The sequence below is a fragment of the Myodes glareolus genome, chromosome 17 (assembly GCF_982192425.1).
Source record: "Myodes glareolus chromosome 17, mMyoGla1.1, whole genome shotgun sequence".
Taxonomy (NCBI): domain Eukaryota; kingdom Metazoa; phylum Chordata; class Mammalia; order Rodentia; family Cricetidae; genus Myodes; species Myodes glareolus.
In genome coordinates this window covers 52,674,850-52,693,172 of record NC_142042.1, presented here as the reverse complement: position 1 = coordinate 52,693,172, position 18,323 = coordinate 52,674,850, and the positions used below count along the sequence as shown (strand labels likewise).

Here is an 18,323-nt window from a genome sequence, read left to right as displayed (position 1 = left end):
CAGGAGACAGCCGAAGATTAATGAGACTCTCATCCACCCATCCCCACCACACCCATGGCAGGTCGCTCAGAGGCCATGGTACCACACACTTTAAACTGTTTGATGTCTGTCATCCACTGCCTAACTGGACAAGATATTCCTTAAGGACAGGATTATGTGTGTCAACCTTTGTTCATAAGAGAGCACATATCTCAAGTGTGTGACCGAAGATACAAGCATTTCTGCCAAGCAGCATGACTAACTTGCCAATCTGATGTTGCATTTGACATGGGGCACATGGGACTACATGTCTGGGTAAGTGAGTCCTCATATCTGCTGGCTGGTGTGACCAGAAGCCATTCTTCAATCCAGACAATCAAGACAATCCAGACTGTCCAGTCTAAGCCATGACCCCGAGGGTTATCGTGTGACCTAGAAAGCAAGTGGTTAGAAGGTTAGAGAAATCAACAGGGAGTCAGACTTTGTAGCATGCCAGAGAACACTGGGTCATGCAAATCTCTTAGAGGTCACTGCTGCTAGTCTGCTAAAACCATCCAAGCTGGACACGGCGGCCTGGTGGTCCATGCTGACGTCAGTCAGACAAGCCTCACCACTGTTTGCCTCTGAGTCACTACACAAATTGCAAAGATTGTGATCTACTTTTTAGGCCACAAACCCTACCCTGTAACAGTATGGCAAATGTCCCAAGCTCTGTGATGGGTCCCACTTTGCTAGTCTTGATAAACATTCTCAGAATGTCTGTCTCCCTTTGCTGCCTACAGACAGGCTTTCTAGCCTTCTAGCCAACCAAACCATCTTCTTTCTTTCTTTCTTTCTTTCTTTCTTTCTTTCTTTCTTTCTTTCTTTCTTTCTTTCTTTCTTTCTTCCCTCTCTCTCTCTCTCTCTTTTTCTTCATTTATTTATTTATATATTTATTTTTAATTAAATTTTTTTTTCTGTATGCCAGCGCTCTATCTGCTTGTATGTCAGAAGAGGGCATCAGACCCAACTTTATAGACGGTCGTGAATCATCATGTGGTTGCTGGGAACTGAACTCAGGAACTGTGGAATAGCCAGTTCTCTTAACCACTGAGCCAGCTCTCCAGCCTCCCTTTCTTTCTTTTTTTTTAAACTTTTATATGTATGGGTGTTGTATCTGAATGAATGTCTGTGCACCACATGTGTGCCTGGTGCCTAGGGAGGCCACATAAGGGTATTGGATTCTTTAGGATTGAGTTATAGACAGTTGTGAGCTGCCTTGCGGGTGCTAGGAATTGAACCTTGATCCTCTGCAAGAGTGTTCTTAACCACTGAGCCATCTCTCCAGCCCCCAAACTATCTCTTGCTGTAGCTAGCTACCAGTGTTGTGTGTTCTATGATAACCCCCACTTTTCTTAGAATCCTGGAACCTGTTTTTGCTTCTGCTTGTTAACCTTCTTGCTGTGCACGATGGGGACAGGGTCAGAGACACTGCCTGGGCTTGTCACTCATTTGCCCAGACGATGATGACAATGACATGCAACTAATTAGCCACAGCATGCAACTAATTAGCCAAGGCACACATGGAACTGCTAAAGAGTTTGATTAAATTTTAATTGCCCCCCCCCCCGTTTTGTGGGGCAGGCAGTGAGCCATGGTGATAATAATCTTCATGGGTGCTGTCACTGAGGACAGATCAATTTGACTAGAGGAGGGCAGGTAGGAACTGCAGGGAGCTAGTGGCTGTAAGAGTTACTTACAGAGGACAGTCTGTGGCAGAGGTGGCAGACAGAGTGGTTACTGGGTCTGGAATCCAGATGTTAGGAAAACTTCCTCCCTGAGTGGCCTAGGTAATTTCCTAGGTCTTCACTTTTTCCTTCCTTAGGCTTTCTTTCTTTGTTTTTTTTTTTTTTTTTAAAGACAGGTATATGCAGCCCAGGCTAGCCTTGAACCCCTGACCTTCTCGCTGACTGCTAAGATTACAGATGTGTGCCACTGTGGCCTGTGGCCTGCTCTACTTTCTTTTTAAAGGCCTGATATTTTCTAGTAGTAAACCTATGCCAAGCAAAGAGGAGAAAACCAAGGCAGGCAGAACCAACGTCAGCTTTGCCAATAAGGGCGAGCCACACCCTTGGCAGCAGTACCTAGAGTGGAGACAGACTCAGGAGACTGGAACATGTTCTTACATGTCACATGCCCATCTCACGGCACTGCCACCCTGGCCCTCCAGGGCTTGGCCCCTGTGCTACCCCAGGAGAAAGGGGAACACGAGGGGAGGATGAAGCACCCACTTCAATACCTTGGTGGTTTTGACCTTGTGTCCACTGCTGCAGCTCCACCCTGACAGGTCCGGGAGCACCTTGCACTCCTCCCCCGGCAGGCAGGGCTCCATCTGACACCACCACTTCTGCAAGACGATGGCAGCTGTGGGGCAGGAGGCAGGCGAGGCTCTAAGCTCTGGGAGCACAGCACAGCTGGCCCGGGAATAGGGCGTACCTGCCCACATAGCTTGAGCTTTGTTGACCGCCTTTCCTTCTGTTCCCCCTAACCTGGGCTGTCCAAGGGGGCAGCATTGTACTTAGGCTGAGGGCCGGGGACTATCCCAATCAACTTCATCACTGCATCACACCAAAAAGGCAGAAGGACACCAAGCTGGGAGGCAGGTGATGCTGAGTCTGAGTCAGCTGTCTATAGCAGAGAGGTACCACCATCAGTGCTCTCCTTAGTGCATACAAACTGCTGTCCAAGCCACATCCAGGAGTGTACAAGCTGGAATGCAGGTTAGCAAGTGTAAGCGTGGTGATCCGGATGCTGACAGAGTGTGGGAACACAAGTGTGGGCAGAAAGGAGGGAACGTGGGTGTACGACGTGAGGGATCACATATGACCCCAAGGAGAAGGCAAAGGTAGGCTGGGAATAAGAGGGGGCTTGTAGAAGAGGACCTCTCTGGAGGAAGATGCGGGCCGAGGAACTAGTGTGCAGGAATGCCTCCCTGTGTGTGTAAACCAGGTGGCAGGTGTGTGTGGCCTGTAACCAGAGCTTTCTTCCTCTAGGACACAGGGTGGGTCATGTCTGCCCTCTTCTCCAAGACGATCTCCCTTACTGGAGACTGATAAGGTAAGCCCCAAGATGGCTATGAAACTGGATCCTCAGCAGATGGGAAAGCCTAAACAGACTTTCTTATCTCTGCCCTGGGCCTCCTTACCCACCTGGCTGTCCAGAGCCTGGTCATGCACTCACCATCCACGCAGGAGGGCTTTGCCCTTGTAGTGCCCGCCACCTGGCCAGAGAGGCAGGCACACTTGACGGTCTGGGAGCGCTCCTCGATGCGGTTCCGGTTGCAGCAGCGATGTGCCGCGATCACCTCACAGGTGCCCTGCTTTACTGGGACTGAATGGGCCAGCAGGGAAAGGTTAGGAGACCCAGGCCTCCAACCTGCTCCCCTCCCTCCCACCCGGCTGCAGGTTCTCAATTCCTCCTCCTAGGTCATTTAAGAGATACCCAGAACTGGGGATGCAACTCAGTGGTAGTGTTTCCTAGCATAGAGGCACGGGCTCAGTTCATACTTTCAGCATGCACACATACAGAGAGACAGAGACAGAGACAGAGAGACAGAGACAGAGAGAGAGAGAGAGAGAGAGAGAGAGAGAGAGAGAGAGAGAGAGAGGAGAGAGAGGGTTATCTAAAAGTAAGGGAGAGAAGAACAGATGAAACCTTCGTGTTACCTCCCTACCCCACCCCACTCCGCTGAGGCCACACTCACGACTCTTTGAAAACCGGAGTTGCATGCCAGCCCCCACCTTCCACTTTCTCAGGGTGAGGGCAAGGGCCCCAGAGCTTACAATGCGTTGGGGAGGATCATCCGCTTACAGAGGCTTTAGCCATCCCAGAAGGAAAACCCCAGAATTAGGCCAGGAGACTAGATAGACTTAAGCCTCCACCGAGGGCCTCTCACTGTAGAGCACCTTCCCCCTGGAAAGGCTAGTACCAATGTGTCTGCCCAGGCCTTCTCTGGACCGGGCCGCAGAAGAGGGCAGTTTCCTGGGCAATGGTCAGAGGAGTCACCTCTGCAAAGTTTACTCTGCCCCAGAGATCTGCCTGCTTCATGGAGTGGGTTGGAGTGCCTTCTAGCTCTCCAGATGTCCTAGGAAAAAGTCCTCTCTAGTCTCTCACCACCTTCCCCAAACCTGTGGCTGTGGGAGGCTGCAAGGAGGCAGAGGCCAGCCGTGTCCACAGCCAGGCCAGGCACAGCGCTAGCACCCAGCTGCCTGGGTTCCAGTTGCTCGTGGTCCGCTCACTCATTCTGTGGAGAGAAATACGTACCCCATTTAGCTCAGGGCAGACGGTCCCCTGCACTCAGGTTCAGCCCCTTCTCTGAGCCCCAAGGTTAAACAGAATGCATACCTTGTCCTCAGGCAGCGTATAGCCAGGCACGATGTCACTGTCGGAGGCAATGAGTGATACAGAAGGACCAGAGGACAGGAAGGCAGGGCCTGTGGAGGAGACATTTAAGAGATTTTGTAGAGCGAACTAAACAATGATGCTGACTCCCACTTTTTGAGCTCTCAATCCAGACACCTCACTTGTGTGCTCTTGACTGCATTCTGCTTCACAAAGGATTGCTATTGCCCGTTTTACAAATAAAGCTCAAAAAGTTTGGCTATAACCCCCACAGGCATCAGCAGAGGAGCTGAGGACACTGTGGAGAATCTGGAAATGCATTCCCTTCAAACTTCTGGGAACACAGAACAGAACAGAACACAACCAAAACCAAATCCATCCAAGAACTTTGCAATGATGTGTGCGATAGTCTCTAGTGAGAATTCATCTTATGGCGGCGGGGGGGGGGGAGCAACAAGTAGGAGTATGTACACACAAGGCAAGGTAAGTTTTACTTAATATGTATATATCATATCCGGAAAGTGTATATTGTTTGCAATTAAAGAAGGAAATTTGCTTCTTGTCTAGAAGATGGAAGTAAGAGGAAGAATTATTTTTCCCACCAATTTCTTTCTTTTTTTTGTATTTGAGTTTCAAATTGTGGTACTGTAGCAGCAGTGCAATTTAATCTGAACATGATTTAAATTTTTGAGAAAGAGAGAGAGAGAGAGAGAGAGAGAGAGAGAGAGAGAGAGAGAGGAGAGAGAGAGAGATATGCTTGTAATCCTAGCACTTCAGAGGCAGCAGCAAAGAGGGATCATTGGTAGTGTGAGGCCAGCCTGGTTTACATAGTGAGTTCCAAGCTAGCCAGGGCTAAATAGGAAGATCCTATCTCAAACAAACAAAAGCAAAACACAGGGCTGAGAGGTATGGTTCAGTGAGTAAGAGGACTTGCTGAGCAAATATGAGAATAGCAACACAGATGTAAAAATCTAGACGATGTAAAAAGATCCCTGAACCACTGGACAGTCTAGTGATGACCCTGTCTGAAGGAAGTAAGGTGGAGAGTAACAGGGCAGGAGGGCTCTGCTAGACGGCTTCCCCTGGCCCTCACGTGGGTACACATGTGCACACACACTAAACTAAATAAAGGAAAGAAGGAAGAGACAAACCTAGGCTAGAAGTTAAATGTCTTGCCCAAGGTTGATGGCATGCGAACTCGGGACCCAGGAGTCTACCCGAGGCCCATTGCTCTCTTCCTCCTTTCTCCTGGGAACCAAACAGGGCCTCAGAGGGTGGATAAGAACCAAAGAGAAACCAGGGAAGTGGAAGACAGAGGTGCTGGGAGAAACTAGCCACAGATGAGGACAGGAAAAACCCCAGGAGGTCCTGGAGGTCAAGGGTTGACCTAGATCACTGGCCCCAGCAAGCGCCAGCTCAGACTAGGAATACCAGGGGCCAGACCAGAAGATATAGCTGCTCCCTTGGAGGGGATGTCCTCTCCTTGAGTCCCATCTCCAGCTGTCTCACTTACCGTTCCTGGAATCTTTAGGCTTCTGTCTGTGCATCTGCTGGTCTCAGACTCATTCCACCTGGATAAGTAGGGAGCAATTTGGAGGTAGATTCAGAACAGAGAGAGGCCAGGCCCCTGCAGAAGCTAAGAGAAAGCTTGGACTTGGATGGGAATAAGGGAATAGGCTGGACAGTTTAGGCTGTTCCTGTGGCAAAGGCAGCCATTTCTGCTCTGGGGATCTGTCCCTACTCCCCTACCCTCCTCCCCCAGACTATGGGAACCTGAGGGGGAGGTGACCCTGAACGAGAGGCTGGGTTTTCTTTTTCCCAGGAGTGAAGCAGAGGTAAGAGGCTATAAGGATCAGGGCTGTCGTCTCTCTGGTCTTGGGACAGAGATAGGTCAGGGAAGCATGCTTTGTCTCCCCTGGGGGAGAATCCTGAGGTCTCCAAACTCCCCTTGTCTCCACCTCCAATCCATCATGAGCCAGGCTTCCTGGACTCTTCTGGAGTTGGCTTAATTCTACAACTGTCCTTTCAGAGGGCTAGCCTAGCAGCGCAACAGGTCTTGGCTTCGGTGCACAGCCCACAAGAGCTTTTCCATTTTCCCCCAAGGTCCTGTCCTCACTCACTCTCCAATGGAAAGTAATACTGAAACACACAAGCTGCCGAGCTCTGGAAAGGCCTAGAGAGGGAACGAGGGTGGTGGAGGGGGTGGGTGTGTTTCCACCCTTCTAGATTTGCCTCTTTTCTGAGTGGGCATCCTCTTCCAGTCTGTGTCCGGTGGCGGGGAGGGGGAGCTCATTTTGACCATTGCAAATGCCGCTTGTTCTTCTCTTGGCGACATCCTAGCTCCGTCTGAGCTTTCCCAGGGTCCCATCCAACTCAGGCATTTCTCCTAGGTACGCCAATGCTCAGAGAACTTGGGGGAGATGGGGACTCAGGATCCCTGGCATTCTATTCTCTCCTCCTACGGTGCTGGAGGAGGAGGCTTCTGGGATTTGTTCTTCAGCGTCTACCTCTGTTTCCTTGGGCTGTTTTCCCTATTCTCCAATTCCGGCTAAGGTGATGCTGAGAGAGCAGCCTGCAAGGGGTCAACAACAACCTTTGACCTTGCTTTGCTTGCTCCTGTCCCCTTTCAGCGCCCATTCTTAATCCTGGTACCCACCTGCTCCAGAGCAGTGGTCCCGGTTCAACCTTCTGGCCTGAGGTCCTTGATGCCTCTGAGCTTGTGATCTAAACTCACAAAGGCGGGTTCTCCCCCGGAGTTGCCAGCTCGAGTGTTGTCTGGTCCCGAGCTCTGTCTGTGATCGATCAATCGTTATCAAGTTGCTGTGCCCCGAGAGAGCAGGGCAATGGCTAAGCCGGCATCCCAGTAAAACCGGCTCTGAACACCGGGATGCTCTGGGCCTGGCCCCACCAGCTCTGGGGAGGTTTAGCCGGGTCCTCCAGAGCTTGCCGCCCTCAGGCTGGGGAGCGCGCAGTCGCTTGGCTTGGGAGTCGTCCCCGCTGCTTCAACCCTTGCGGGTACCGCCGCCTCCTTCGAGACAGCCTGGGGCGCTCTGCGGAGGGGGGGGAGGGGATGAGCGCAACTGGCACGCAGCGGCCTCTGGTGGCGCAGGGCGAGATCAGGGATAGAAGCCCACGGGCTCTGTATTCGTGGACGTGACAATTAGAAACAGGTCCCCGAGACCTCCAGGAATGTGGCCCCCAGCCCTGTGGTTCAAGGGAGTTTGGTGTTCTGGTAGGGATGCGGGTGGGTGTTGGGGCTGGGAGTCGTCTTCATTTACACCATCTGCAGGCTAATATTTAAATCTGAGCTACTTAAACCTTAAAATCCAGTACTTCAGACCACGCAGAGCAGTTTACACATATAATCCCAGAACTTGGGAGGCTGAGGCAGAAGAATTGTCACGAATTCTGGCGCAGCCTGGGCTGTAGTGTGAGACCCTATCCAAAGGGAGAAAAAAAGCAGAGGTAGAGACAGAGGAGGGTCAGGAGGTTGCCTGCAAGTTTGAGGACAGCTTGGTCTATAAGGTTTACACAGGGTTCCATTCCAGCTAGGGCTTCTTAGCCAGACCATACCTCAAAATGAAGGAAAGATAGAGTGCAGGGGAGCAAATCCATTCCTTTGCTAGGACTTTGGGGTGTTATTTGAAGTGTTTTCCAGGTTAGGAAGCTAGGATCACTGTGTTGGAAGATTCCAGTGTTGCACCAAGTTCTTTACCACAGGGTTTCCCATCTGACACCGAAAGAGAATTGCAGTAAATACTTCCGGCACAGAAGTTCTGCCCTTCTATCCAGGAGGACTAGGGGCAGGACCAGGGTGGAGAACCAGACTGGAGGACATCAAGAGGCTGGCGAATGGTCCTGTGAATACCGAATATGACTTTCATCTTGGGAACCACATCTGAGGTTCCTAGTGTCTTCATCAGAAGAATGGTAAGTAAGCCTAATTACAAAATTTTAACAGGTTCATATTTTGGATGCATTAAACACTTGAGGGCAGAGGTGTCTTGTGAATCTGTCTCTTCACAGGAAGGAGGTGTTCACCTGTGATCGTAAGGAAGATTTGGGGAGGTGGTAAAGTGTGGGGGAGAAACAAAGAATAAGCCTGGTTCTGGGTCCTGAGCACACAGGCTGGGACAAAGGGTGTCTCTCTCTCTCTCTCTCTCTCTCTCTCTCTCTCTCTCTCTCTCTCCCCACTGTATAGGTGCTGGTGATCGAACCAGGGTCATCAGGCTTGGCACCTTTACCTGCTATGTCATTGCCCTCACCTCTTTAAGACAAAGTCTCATTATGTAGCCGTGGCTGGCCTTGAACTTACCATGTAGCCCAGGCTAGCTACTAACTTCTGATCCTCCTGCCTCTGCCTCCTGGGATTGCAGGTGTGTGCTACCATGCCTGACTAAGGGGGCTTGTTCTGAGGATGCTCTGTTCCCCTCTGTGGCTCAGGCCTGGTTCTCCTCTGCCGCTGAGGGATGTCTCTCAGCTCCCAAGAAAGAACACATCTCATAAATGTGTGTTTCCTGTTTTGCTCCCACCTTTCCTCTCACCCTCTACTGCCTCCAGGAGAGGACCTCTCACCAGGTGTAGAGAAGTCAGGACAGAAGAGGTGTGATGGTCCAGGAATAGGTGGGAAGTTCAGAGGTCTGAGAACCCTCAAATTTGGTTATGGATGGGAGCCAGAATGGTTCTAGGGAATAGGGGAGCAACTGTCCTGAAGTTCAGGGGTTGAAAGGCCCTAACTCTGTGGCCTACTTTTGTGGCCACATCACGGATGCCGTGAAGAGCCAGGAAGCTGGATGGCACTGGAAAGTGACAGGTAAGCTGTCCCAGAAACACTGAATAATAAAACCAAAGGTTATTCTTTCTTCCCCCAGTCCTTGGCTTCCCACTGAGACTATGGCATTACAGCTGGCTTCAGTTTTTCTCAAACACAAAGAAAACACCCATAGTGGCGGTCTGTTCTTTGTCCCTGGACGCCTTTGCTGCTGGTTTTGAGTCTGGATTGTAAGCAGTGTACCCCAGCTCCACCCCGGCGACCTCATCTTTCTCCCCAAAACTCGGGCATAATTTTAGCAGGTCTGTGTACTTTGTTTGAATGACCACTGCAGAATTTTTAAATAGAAGTGGTCAAGATGGCCCCACAAGATGGGGAGGCGCAGGTTATGATCAGGAAGCACCAACTGGGAGCCTGCAGGTTGAATTATAGCTTTGAACAGGGAGTCTGTGGTTCCTTCCCTCAAGGGCCTTGACTTCTGTGGAGCTGAAGCCGTATGTTGGAGATAGATGGGGACATGATCGACTCTCTAATCCACATTGTAAGGGCAGAACACTTTCCGAGGCAGGACAGTAATCCTCTCCCACCAAGAAGGCAGAAGAACAGTGCTGGGTTAGCTCTGTTCTTCTAACCTTGCCTGCAACCCAGACAAGCTTTTAAACTGGCTTTTGCCTCCCCCTGGCGGTAGCCAGAGACCTTGCTCAGCATCCCGGTTCTGCTGGAGCCTCTGAGGGTGGAAATTTAGGATTCCCGCACCCTTCTGCGCCTTTCTTCCTAATCTAGAGAAACCAGCGTCAGAAACAGGTTCTGACGTGTGCATGGCTCTCTAAGTGGCTGCGTGACTTTTGGGCAAGTCTAATAAAATAACAGGAGATTGGCCACTCCCGCCTCATCTGTAAAATGGGTGTAACCCACATGTGGTGTTTGTGCAGTGACCTAACGAATAGAACACGCTTTGTAGAGGGCCTAGTGCGCAGCAAGTCCTCAATAATTGTAGTTATTTATTACGCTGTTAGCCTTCTAACTAACTGGCCAGCAGAAGTCTAAATATGGAGGAAACGTTCTGGGAAAGTGGGATGGGGTGACAATCGTTCTCTAGAATGTGAAAGTGACCTTTGACAGAACAGTGCCCAGGACTTTGTCCCAGGACTCGCGATCTGGAGAGGTCAGCTGCCGGGCTTGTATAGCTCGTGTTCTCTCTCTCTCTCTCTCTTTCTCTCTCTCTCCTCTCTTCCCCTCCTCTCTCCTCTCGATTCATCAGCTACAGCCTGAGGTGTTGTCACACCAAGTGGTTCACACCCAAGTGAATGTTTCGCTCTGAAGTCATCAGCTCCAAAGCTCTCCATGCTGACTGGCCACCCCGAACGGAACGCGAGGAGGCTGCCTTGCCCACCCCTGTCACAATGGGTAAATTCTAACCGGTTAGATCTAGCGGATATCTAACCTACAGAACAACTGAAATATTTCCTTCTCTCCGCTTCCTTCCCACAACAGACCCCTTTCCCTGTGACACTCTGGCTGAATGACGTCGGGATGCGGATAAGAGGCGGGAAGTTTGTGGGGGCAGTTCCCGCAAGATTTAGAGCCTGGGGAAGTTTGGCCTGGTTCAAGAGAGGTCACCACCCACTTGGAGTCCTAGGGGCGGGGCCTCTTCGGGGGCGTGGCCAAGGCCAAGGGCGGGGCAGGGAGGCAGCATGCTAAACCGGGTGCGCTCGGCTGTGGCGCACCTGGTGAGCTCGGGTGGCACTCCGCCCCAGCGCCCTAAGTCCCCCGATTCGCCCAGCGATACCTCCACGCCGCCTGTCGCCTCAGAAACACCTAAGAGCCCCCCGGCGAGGCCTGGGAGCGAGGTCTGGGCACCCCCGAAGACCGCGGAGACTCGGGCGAGCTTCTCCAGACCCACCTTTCTTCAGCTGAGCCCCGGGGGGCTGCGACGCGCGGACGACCACACAGGCCGGGCTGTGCAAAGCCCCCCGGACACCGGTCGCCGCCTGCCCTGGAGCACAGGCTATGCCGAGTGAGCACCCCTGGGCTCCCAGCTGAGGATGGGACTCCCACCCTCCCAGTAGACGCGTCCCGGCCACTGGGATGCGTCCCCCACACGACTTTCCGGGGACCTTCCCAGGAATCTTCACCCTTCCAGCCCTCTCTCGGACGGGGTGCAACCTCAATAGGCTTCTTCAGGACCTTGCCCACCCTCCCCCTCGCCGGCTCAGGACAGTCCCCTCCTAGGGAGAAGGCATGGCGCACCGAGGATGAGTTGGCCGGTTCACAGTCGCCACCCGCGGTTCACAGGCTAAGGGAGGGGAGGTTCGAGAAGGAGCAATTCCCTTTCTCAGGGAGATCACGGGTGGAAAGACTAGTTCACTCGCTTCCTGGCCCCAGCGCCCCAGTTCCCTGTCCTTCTTACCGGTCCCCTCCCCCTCCACACCCAGAAATAGCCCGCGACACCAGAAGGCCGCGGGCTTCCCGGGGCGGGGGAGGGGTCCGCCCTCGGCCCGTGATGGTTCCCTTTGGATGCGGATCTGCAGGCAGACAGATGCTGGTAGGGCAAGGAAATAGACCCCTTTGGTTCGCACCGGCCGAGCGTCAGCATGCCCCCCAAACATGTATATTTTCAATGCATCTTCGGGAAAAACCCGAGCCAAGCCACCAGGGACATGGGGGGCACTGAGGTCGTGGAGGGAAATGGTGGGTGACCCCTCACCCTCACCTCCTCACTCAGCTTCCCACGTGGGAGGAGTCTATAGCTAAGAGACTCATGTCCAGTCCCGGTAGACCTTCTTTTCCTCTTGGTCTGGAGCATTTCCTCACTGCAAGAGAGACCGGAACTTTCACTGGGTGGTTTTAGGGTGAGGGTGGATGTACCCAAGAATCACTGGCAGAGTTGGGTGAGACTAGAGACAGGAATGTAAATTTTTTGATTGGTAGGGAAGTAAAACTTAACTGCTCCTGTCTGGCCACACCCCCCAGCACCACCCTCCAGAAAGCCTCCTTTGCCCAAGGATGAAGGAACTGAGACAGGCAGTTTCTATGAGGTGGTACATTCTGCCACCCAGACATTACTTCTTGCTGGCCCTGCCTTCTCCTCTTCCCTCTGGCTTGAAGCCCAGGCAGCTGTGACCTTTTTCAGCTTGGCCAGCAGGCAGGAGAGGATGTGTGTGTGTCTAAGGTGGGGTTATTCCAGGACCTAGTCTGGTGTCTAACCTGATGTGGGACACTCGGGCCTGGCAGGGTCATCAATGCTGGCAAGAGCAGGCACAATGAGGACCAGGCTTGCTGTGAAGTCGTGTATGTGGAAAGCCGGAGGGGTGTTCCAGGGGCCTCCAGGGAGCCTCCCCGGAACCAGGTAATATTTTATCCTTTTTCCTAACCTCCAGAGATGTGGTGACAACCCTCCTCTAGGGATTTCAGGCCCTGGTTCTAAATCCAAGAGGTGTAGAGGTTCTATCTCTACCACAGAAGCTCTAAGTGGCTTCAATTAGATTAGTTCCGCTGTGAATGTTTACTGTTCCATTTAAAACATAACTGCTCATGTATCTATGGATGATTTAACTAATTAATCATCAGTGCTGATCTTTGGATCCTTCATATTTCGAATTTGCCTTTTCTTTCTCTTGACACAGTAGGCCTTGCATGAATAAGTGAATAAATCTAATTTACCTTAAATCACACTCAGATCTCCTATGTGATTTTTGTATGGGTGCTTACTGGCTTGTTCTGCCCTGTCACCCTCCTCCCCCACTGACTTCCAACTTTTCCTTCACCAGGGACTCTGCTTCTACTACTGGGGCCTGTTTGATGGGCATGCTGGTGGCGGAGCTGCTGAAATGGCTTCCCGGCTCCTGCATCGCCACATCCGGGAGCAGCTAAAGGATCTAGTAGAAATACTTCAGGACCCCTTGCCGCCTCCCCTCTGTCTCCCATCCACTCCAGGGACCCCGGGTTTCTCAGATCCGTCACACATGGTCAGCCCTCAGTCCTGCTGGTCTCCACAGAAGGAAGTAACCCACGAGAGCCTGGTAGTAGGGGCCATCGAGAATGCCTTCCAGCTCATGGTGAGTGGGTAGCCTGTGCAGACACTCCAGTCAACCCTGTGTGGTGGGAGTCAGTGGATGGGTGGCCCCCAGAATCCACAGCACCTTTGAAAGCCTGAGCAGAACTTGGTCTGTTACCCGCTGTGGTCCTTCTCTCGCCCACTCTGGCCTGCAGAGGCAAGTAGGGCAGGTGACCCCTTTGACCCTTCCTCACCTGGCAGGATGAGCAGATGGCTCGGGAGCGGCGTGGCCACCAAGTGGAGGGGGGCTGCTGTGCACTGGTTGTGGTGTACCTGCTAGGCAAGATGTATGTGGCCAATGCAGGAGACAGCAGGTGAGTGGGGAGAGGGCTTTGACAGCGGCCATGTAAGGGGCCACGCTCTCCAGGATGATGGGAGAGCAGACAGTCAGGTGGCAGTGGGTCAAGTATAAAAGATTCAAGGGGTGGGGTGGGGGTGGGGGCGGTGACAGTGATAAGGCAAGGTTGGAACTATCTACAAGGAAAGAAAAGGTGGGAGCCTGAGTGAAGCCCCATCAGATTCATTATGGGGTGGGTCTGGTTCTTCTGGAATTCTCCACGAAGGGGTCTGAGAAAGTCAGATCCAAGCCTTGTCTGTCTCTGGGCAGGGCCATCATTATCCGGAATGGTGAAATCATTCCAATGTCCCGGGAGTTCACACCAGAGACGGAGCGCCAGCGTCTTCAGCTGCTTGTAAGTAGCTCTCCCTACCAGAAAACTTCCTACCGGGACTGTCCCGGGTAGGAAGGTGCCAAGTGGGCTGTGGAGCGCTGGGTGAGCTGGAGGGGTGATGCAGCAGGAAGGAGCCTGAGCTGCCATTGTAGGCCCTGCTGAGGAAGGAAGTAGAGCCAGAGGTGGAGGAGGAGAGCAACAAAGGCTCCAGCAAGGGCATTATCCTCGAGCATCCTCTTGTGGGCTCTTGATCTGGATTGCCTGGGTCTGAATCCTGCTTTGTGTGCTTTGCTCATTGTGTGACAATGGTTCACGCCTCACAGGCCTTTGTGAGGGGTGAATGGGTTAACTTATTTAATATTTAGAGGAATGTGTAGCCTGCAGTACAATGGAAGGATCGGCGATAACTTAACAGCTCTGTGTTGTATCAGAGTGTGATGTGAGTGTAATGCCCTCTCTCCTGTCTGGCCCCTCCTCACCTCAGGGCTTCCTGAAACCAGAACTGCTGGGCAGTGAGTTCACCCACCTTGAGTTTCCCCGAAGAGTTCAGCCCAAGGAGCTGGGGCAGAGGATGCTGTACAGGGACCAGAATATGACTGGCTGGTAACACTTCCCTCAGAGCTGGGGCCGTTCCCATGGCAATGCAACCAGTTCTTCACCAGCAGCGGGGTGGAGGCTGCAGTCTGGGTCAGGCTGGGAGTCGGGGATACGGCCATTCCCTGGAAGGCCTTGTGTGTGTGGGGGTGGGGTGGGGTGGGATGCTGTTCAGAGGGGTCAGGGGCTTTGCCACCTGAGTGATGCCTCCTCTGCTCCTCCCTTCCCAGGGCCTACAAAAAGATTGAGCTGGAGGATCTCAGGTTTCCTCTGGTCTGTGGGGAGGGCAAAAAGGTAAAACCCTGTGGTCGAGGTGGGAGAGGGCAGGAAGCCCCACCACAGCTTGTCCAGGGAGGTGGAGGTTTCACCGAACAGTAGGTGTGGGAGGGTTCTTGGTTTCAGTGAGTCCGAGAGAGGAACTAAAGAGCAGCCTTCCTTCTCCTTTCCCTCAGGCCCGGGTCATGGCCACCATCGGGGTGACCCGAGGCCTCGGAGACCACAACCTTAAGGTCTGCAGCTCCACTCTGCCCATCAAGCCTTTTCTCTCCTGCTTCCCCGAGGTGAGCACACCTTCCCTTCCGGAGGCTCAGGCTGGCTTTTACCCAGGGCCCTCTTTGTCTCCGACCTCCTGTCTATCTATCCTCACACCTCACACATCTTCTCTCTCCCCCCTCCGCCCCCCGCCAGGTACGAGTGTATGATCTGACGCAGTATGAGCACTGTCCGGATGATGTATTAGTCCTGGGAACGGATGGCTTGTGGGATGTGACTAATGACTGTGAGGTAGCCGCCACTGTGGACAGGGTGCTGTCGGCCTATGAGCCCAATGATCCCAGCAGGTAGGGGGTTGCCTGGCAAGGTGTTGGGGGGCAGCACTGGTGAAAGAAGGGACAAAGGGGGAGCAAAGCCTGGAGACCCACATATGGGCCTGTCTCTGTCTTCTCGTATACGTGTCGGTACATGAATGTGCACATGTGCTCCTGGCAGGTATACAGCTCTGGCCCAAGCTCTGGTCCTGGGGGCCCGGGGCATCCCCCGGGACCGTGGCTGGCGTCTCCCCAACAACAAGCTGGGTTCCGGGGATGACATCTCGGTCTTCGTCATCCCCCTGGGAGGGCCAGGCAGTTACTCCTGATGGGCTCAGCCCCATCCCTCTCTCACTGCTACCCCAGCCTTTCCATACGTCTCCCAGTCCCAAACCGAACTTGTGTCCCCGCCTCTTGAGTGGCCATTTAATTGGCAAAGGGACGCCCACTAGATCCAGAATTCCAGCAACTGACAAATAAACCGGATGGATAAAGGTGTGTGTCATTATTTGCTTTGACTGGAACCTGCAAAGTGGGTGATGAAAAGAACAACAGACCGTTCCTAAACATGTGACCGCCCAGAGACTCTACTGCCTTCTTTGCCCACTCCGTGTGCTTGCCACGAGTGGCTCCATTTGCCTCATCCAGCTGCGGCTTTTTCCAGCTGCCGATACCCACCAAGTCTGTGTGTCTGGCCCAAACCTTTGCCGAGCTTTAGGACCCATGCCTCCGGTCCTCTCCCAACCATCTCCTCCGTGGTATTCTGGTGCTTCCGAGCAGTGCACCTCAACCTGAAGTCACCATTTCCCTCATACATAACAATTCTCCTGCTTCACCCTTTTATGGCCAGCGTTATGGCTGCCCAAGTTAGTAATCCAGCAGTTGGCCATACCTGGCTTATGCCTCTTCGTTACCATTCTCGACTGCTTCGATCATGCGGGCCATGTAATGTTTCAGGAAATCGACTGCCTGTGTGATGGTGATGGTATATGCAGTGTAGCCCAGCGGTGTCCTAGGCTGTGCCAGCCCAGTTTGTGTAAGTATACTTCCTGCTCTTCACACAGGGATGAAATTCCTCGGCGACACGTTCTCATAACATGTCTAATATAAAGGGATGTGTGACTCTGCTGTTGACTATTTAAAAAACCTTTCATATTTGCCTTTATTCCTGCCTCCCTCGTAACATTAGATCTTTATTACACCAACTTCCTAACTTCAGAGGCTCCTTATTGTGCCCAGAACAGACCTGAAGTTGGTCCTGAGCACGGCATATAAGGACCTTAAAATAGGATCAGGTTGCTATGTCTTTCTCTAGCTTCACCATCTTCCTCCAAACTCTGGGCTTGTCAGAGCTCCACCTTACTTTAAATCTCACATTACCATTTCTTGCCTATTTCACCCGTCCTGTCCTCCCGGTCTGGGTATCCCCCATCCCCTGCATGCTGCTAAGGTAGTTACCCTCAGAATTATAACTGCCCATAGGAGGAGCCAAAGGGGAGTAGCCATGAAGAGCAGGGACTCTCAAGTCCGACTGTTTTGCTCCGACACCACTGTAACTTCTGTGAGCCTCCGTGTCTCAGTAAAGTATAGATAACAGTACTGCCTCATAAGAACTAAGCGTAGTTCGTGTGGGTAGGGTGAGCAAGGTTCATGTAACAATGCTTCAATAAATGTTAGCTATGTTAGGTTGTCTGTGTTCTTCATTTAGGCTGTAAGTTATCTGAAGGCCGAAATTTGTGGTTAGTAACAGCATTCTGTTCACAGCCAGCCAATGCTTACTGAATGAATTAAAAGACTTGGGTGCCAAACTGCCTTTCACCACCTCAGTTGCCTGATTTGCCAAATGTGTGGTTTGTCCTTCAGATCCTGAGCAAGTGACTGTGTATGTATCTGCCTGTGTTTGAGAGAGCTTTGGCAGCCCTGCTCCCTCAGGAGTGCTGGGGTTACAGGTGTGAGCCCCAAGCCCAGCTGTACCTGCAGTAGACTCCATGTGATTTCTAACATGCGTTTATTCGGCAAGTCCTTGTTGAAAGCTGTGATGAGCAGAACATTGATTAGATGGTGCAGAGGGCAGGTTGGAGGAGGAGCATGGGAGGCAGCAGGGAGCCAGCACCTAGTTCTAGGTCCCCTATAGGCCTGACTGTACATTTGATTGATTTTTTAAAAAAAAGATTTATTATGTATAGTGTTCTCTCTGCATGCATGCCTGCAGGCCAGAAGAGGGCATCAGATCTCATTCTAGATGGTTGTGAGCCACCATGTGGTTGCTGGGAATTGAACTCAGGACCTCTGGAAGGCTTGACCAGTGCTCTTAACCCCTGAGCCGGATTGATTGAGTTTTGACACAGGGTCTCATGTAACCAAGGTTGTCTGGAACTAACTCATAGAGATCCACCTGCCTCTGCTCCCTAGGACCTATCATGGTCCACCTCACTGTAAATTCTTGCTGTCACAAATCGTTTGCCAAACCACTTCCCTGGGTCCCAGTTTCTTTACAGGCAAAAGGGAATGGGTGAGCTTATTCCAGAGACCTGCGTGTTTAAAGTATCCAGCACTTGCAAATAAAATACTGATAGACTTCCTCTAACACCCACCTCCTGGGCCCTTTATAAGGTCAGGTAAGTATGAAACACATCAGACTGGGCTCAACAACACAATACAATAGGAGTATGAGCTCAGTTCCTAGTTGGCGACAAGGAAGCACTTCCAGGAGTGCGCTCTTAACAGGATATAGGGAAATTCCCGGCGAAGGAAGGAAGGGCCTTGTAAGGCGACGACGGTGGTTGGGGACTGCAGATCGCAAAAGGCCTCCAAAGCTCGAGATAGCGTCTTGTTACACTTAGCGCAGTGATTCCTGGAGAAGAGAGTGGGCAGCTTCGGCATAGCGGGTCCCCTCGGTCACGGCTAGGGCGAAGGAGGGCTGCTTGGCCACGCGAGGGCAGCAGCGGCCCTGGCTGACCCCACCCTGGGAGCCGCTCAACTTTCCCGACTCGGGTCCGCCCCCCACGGTAGGAGGGTTGGAAGTAAAGGGGCCGATGCCGAGTCCTCCGGGGTCCCACCGCCCA

The 18,323-nt window shown here is 52.4% G+C and overlaps 2 protein-coding genes across 3 annotated transcripts; one reads left to right on the top strand and one right to left on the bottom strand.

Annotated features, from left to right (window-relative positions):
* Nucleotides 1–260: 260 nt before the first annotated feature.
* Tafa3 (TAFA chemokine like family member 3) lies at nt 261–7,344 on the bottom strand. The gene is made up of 7 exons (XM_048442169.3): nt 7,016–7,344; nt 5,873–5,930; nt 4,363–4,451; nt 4,146–4,261; nt 3,199–3,348; nt 2,258–2,382; nt 261–411 (listed from the first exon to the last, which is right to left on the bottom strand). The coding sequence occupies exons 4-7, from the start codon at nt 4,258–4,260 to the stop codon at nt 400–402; spliced, it is 402 nt and encodes a 133-aa protein (XP_048298126.2). The 5' UTR covers nt 4,261; nt 4,363–4,451; nt 5,873–5,930; nt 7,016–7,344; the 3' UTR covers nt 261–399.
* A 2,865-nt stretch (nt 7,345–10,209) lies between these two features.
* Nucleotides 10,210–17,381, top strand: Ppm1j (protein phosphatase, Mg2+/Mn2+ dependent 1J). Of its 2 annotated transcripts, none has more exons than XM_087897684.1 (11): nt 10,210–10,537; nt 10,625–11,147; nt 12,365–12,479; nt 12,901–13,188; nt 13,389–13,501; nt 13,795–13,879; nt 14,343–14,461; nt 14,683–14,746; nt 14,905–15,012; nt 15,140–15,291; nt 16,216–17,381. In XM_087897684.1, the coding sequence occupies exons 2-11, from the start codon at nt 10,825–10,827 to the stop codon at nt 16,256–16,258; spliced, it is 1,410 nt and encodes a 469-aa protein (XP_087753810.1). In that variant the 5' UTR covers nt 10,210–10,537; nt 10,625–10,824; the 3' UTR covers nt 16,259–17,381. The 2 variants fall into 2 exon arrangements, with proteins under 2 accessions (XP_087753810.1, XP_087753809.1); XM_087897683.1 differs by lacking the exon at nt 16,216–17,381 and adding an exon at nt 15,440–15,752 and having other exon boundaries at nt 10,214–10,537.
* Nucleotides 17,382–18,323: the final 942 nt, after the last annotated feature.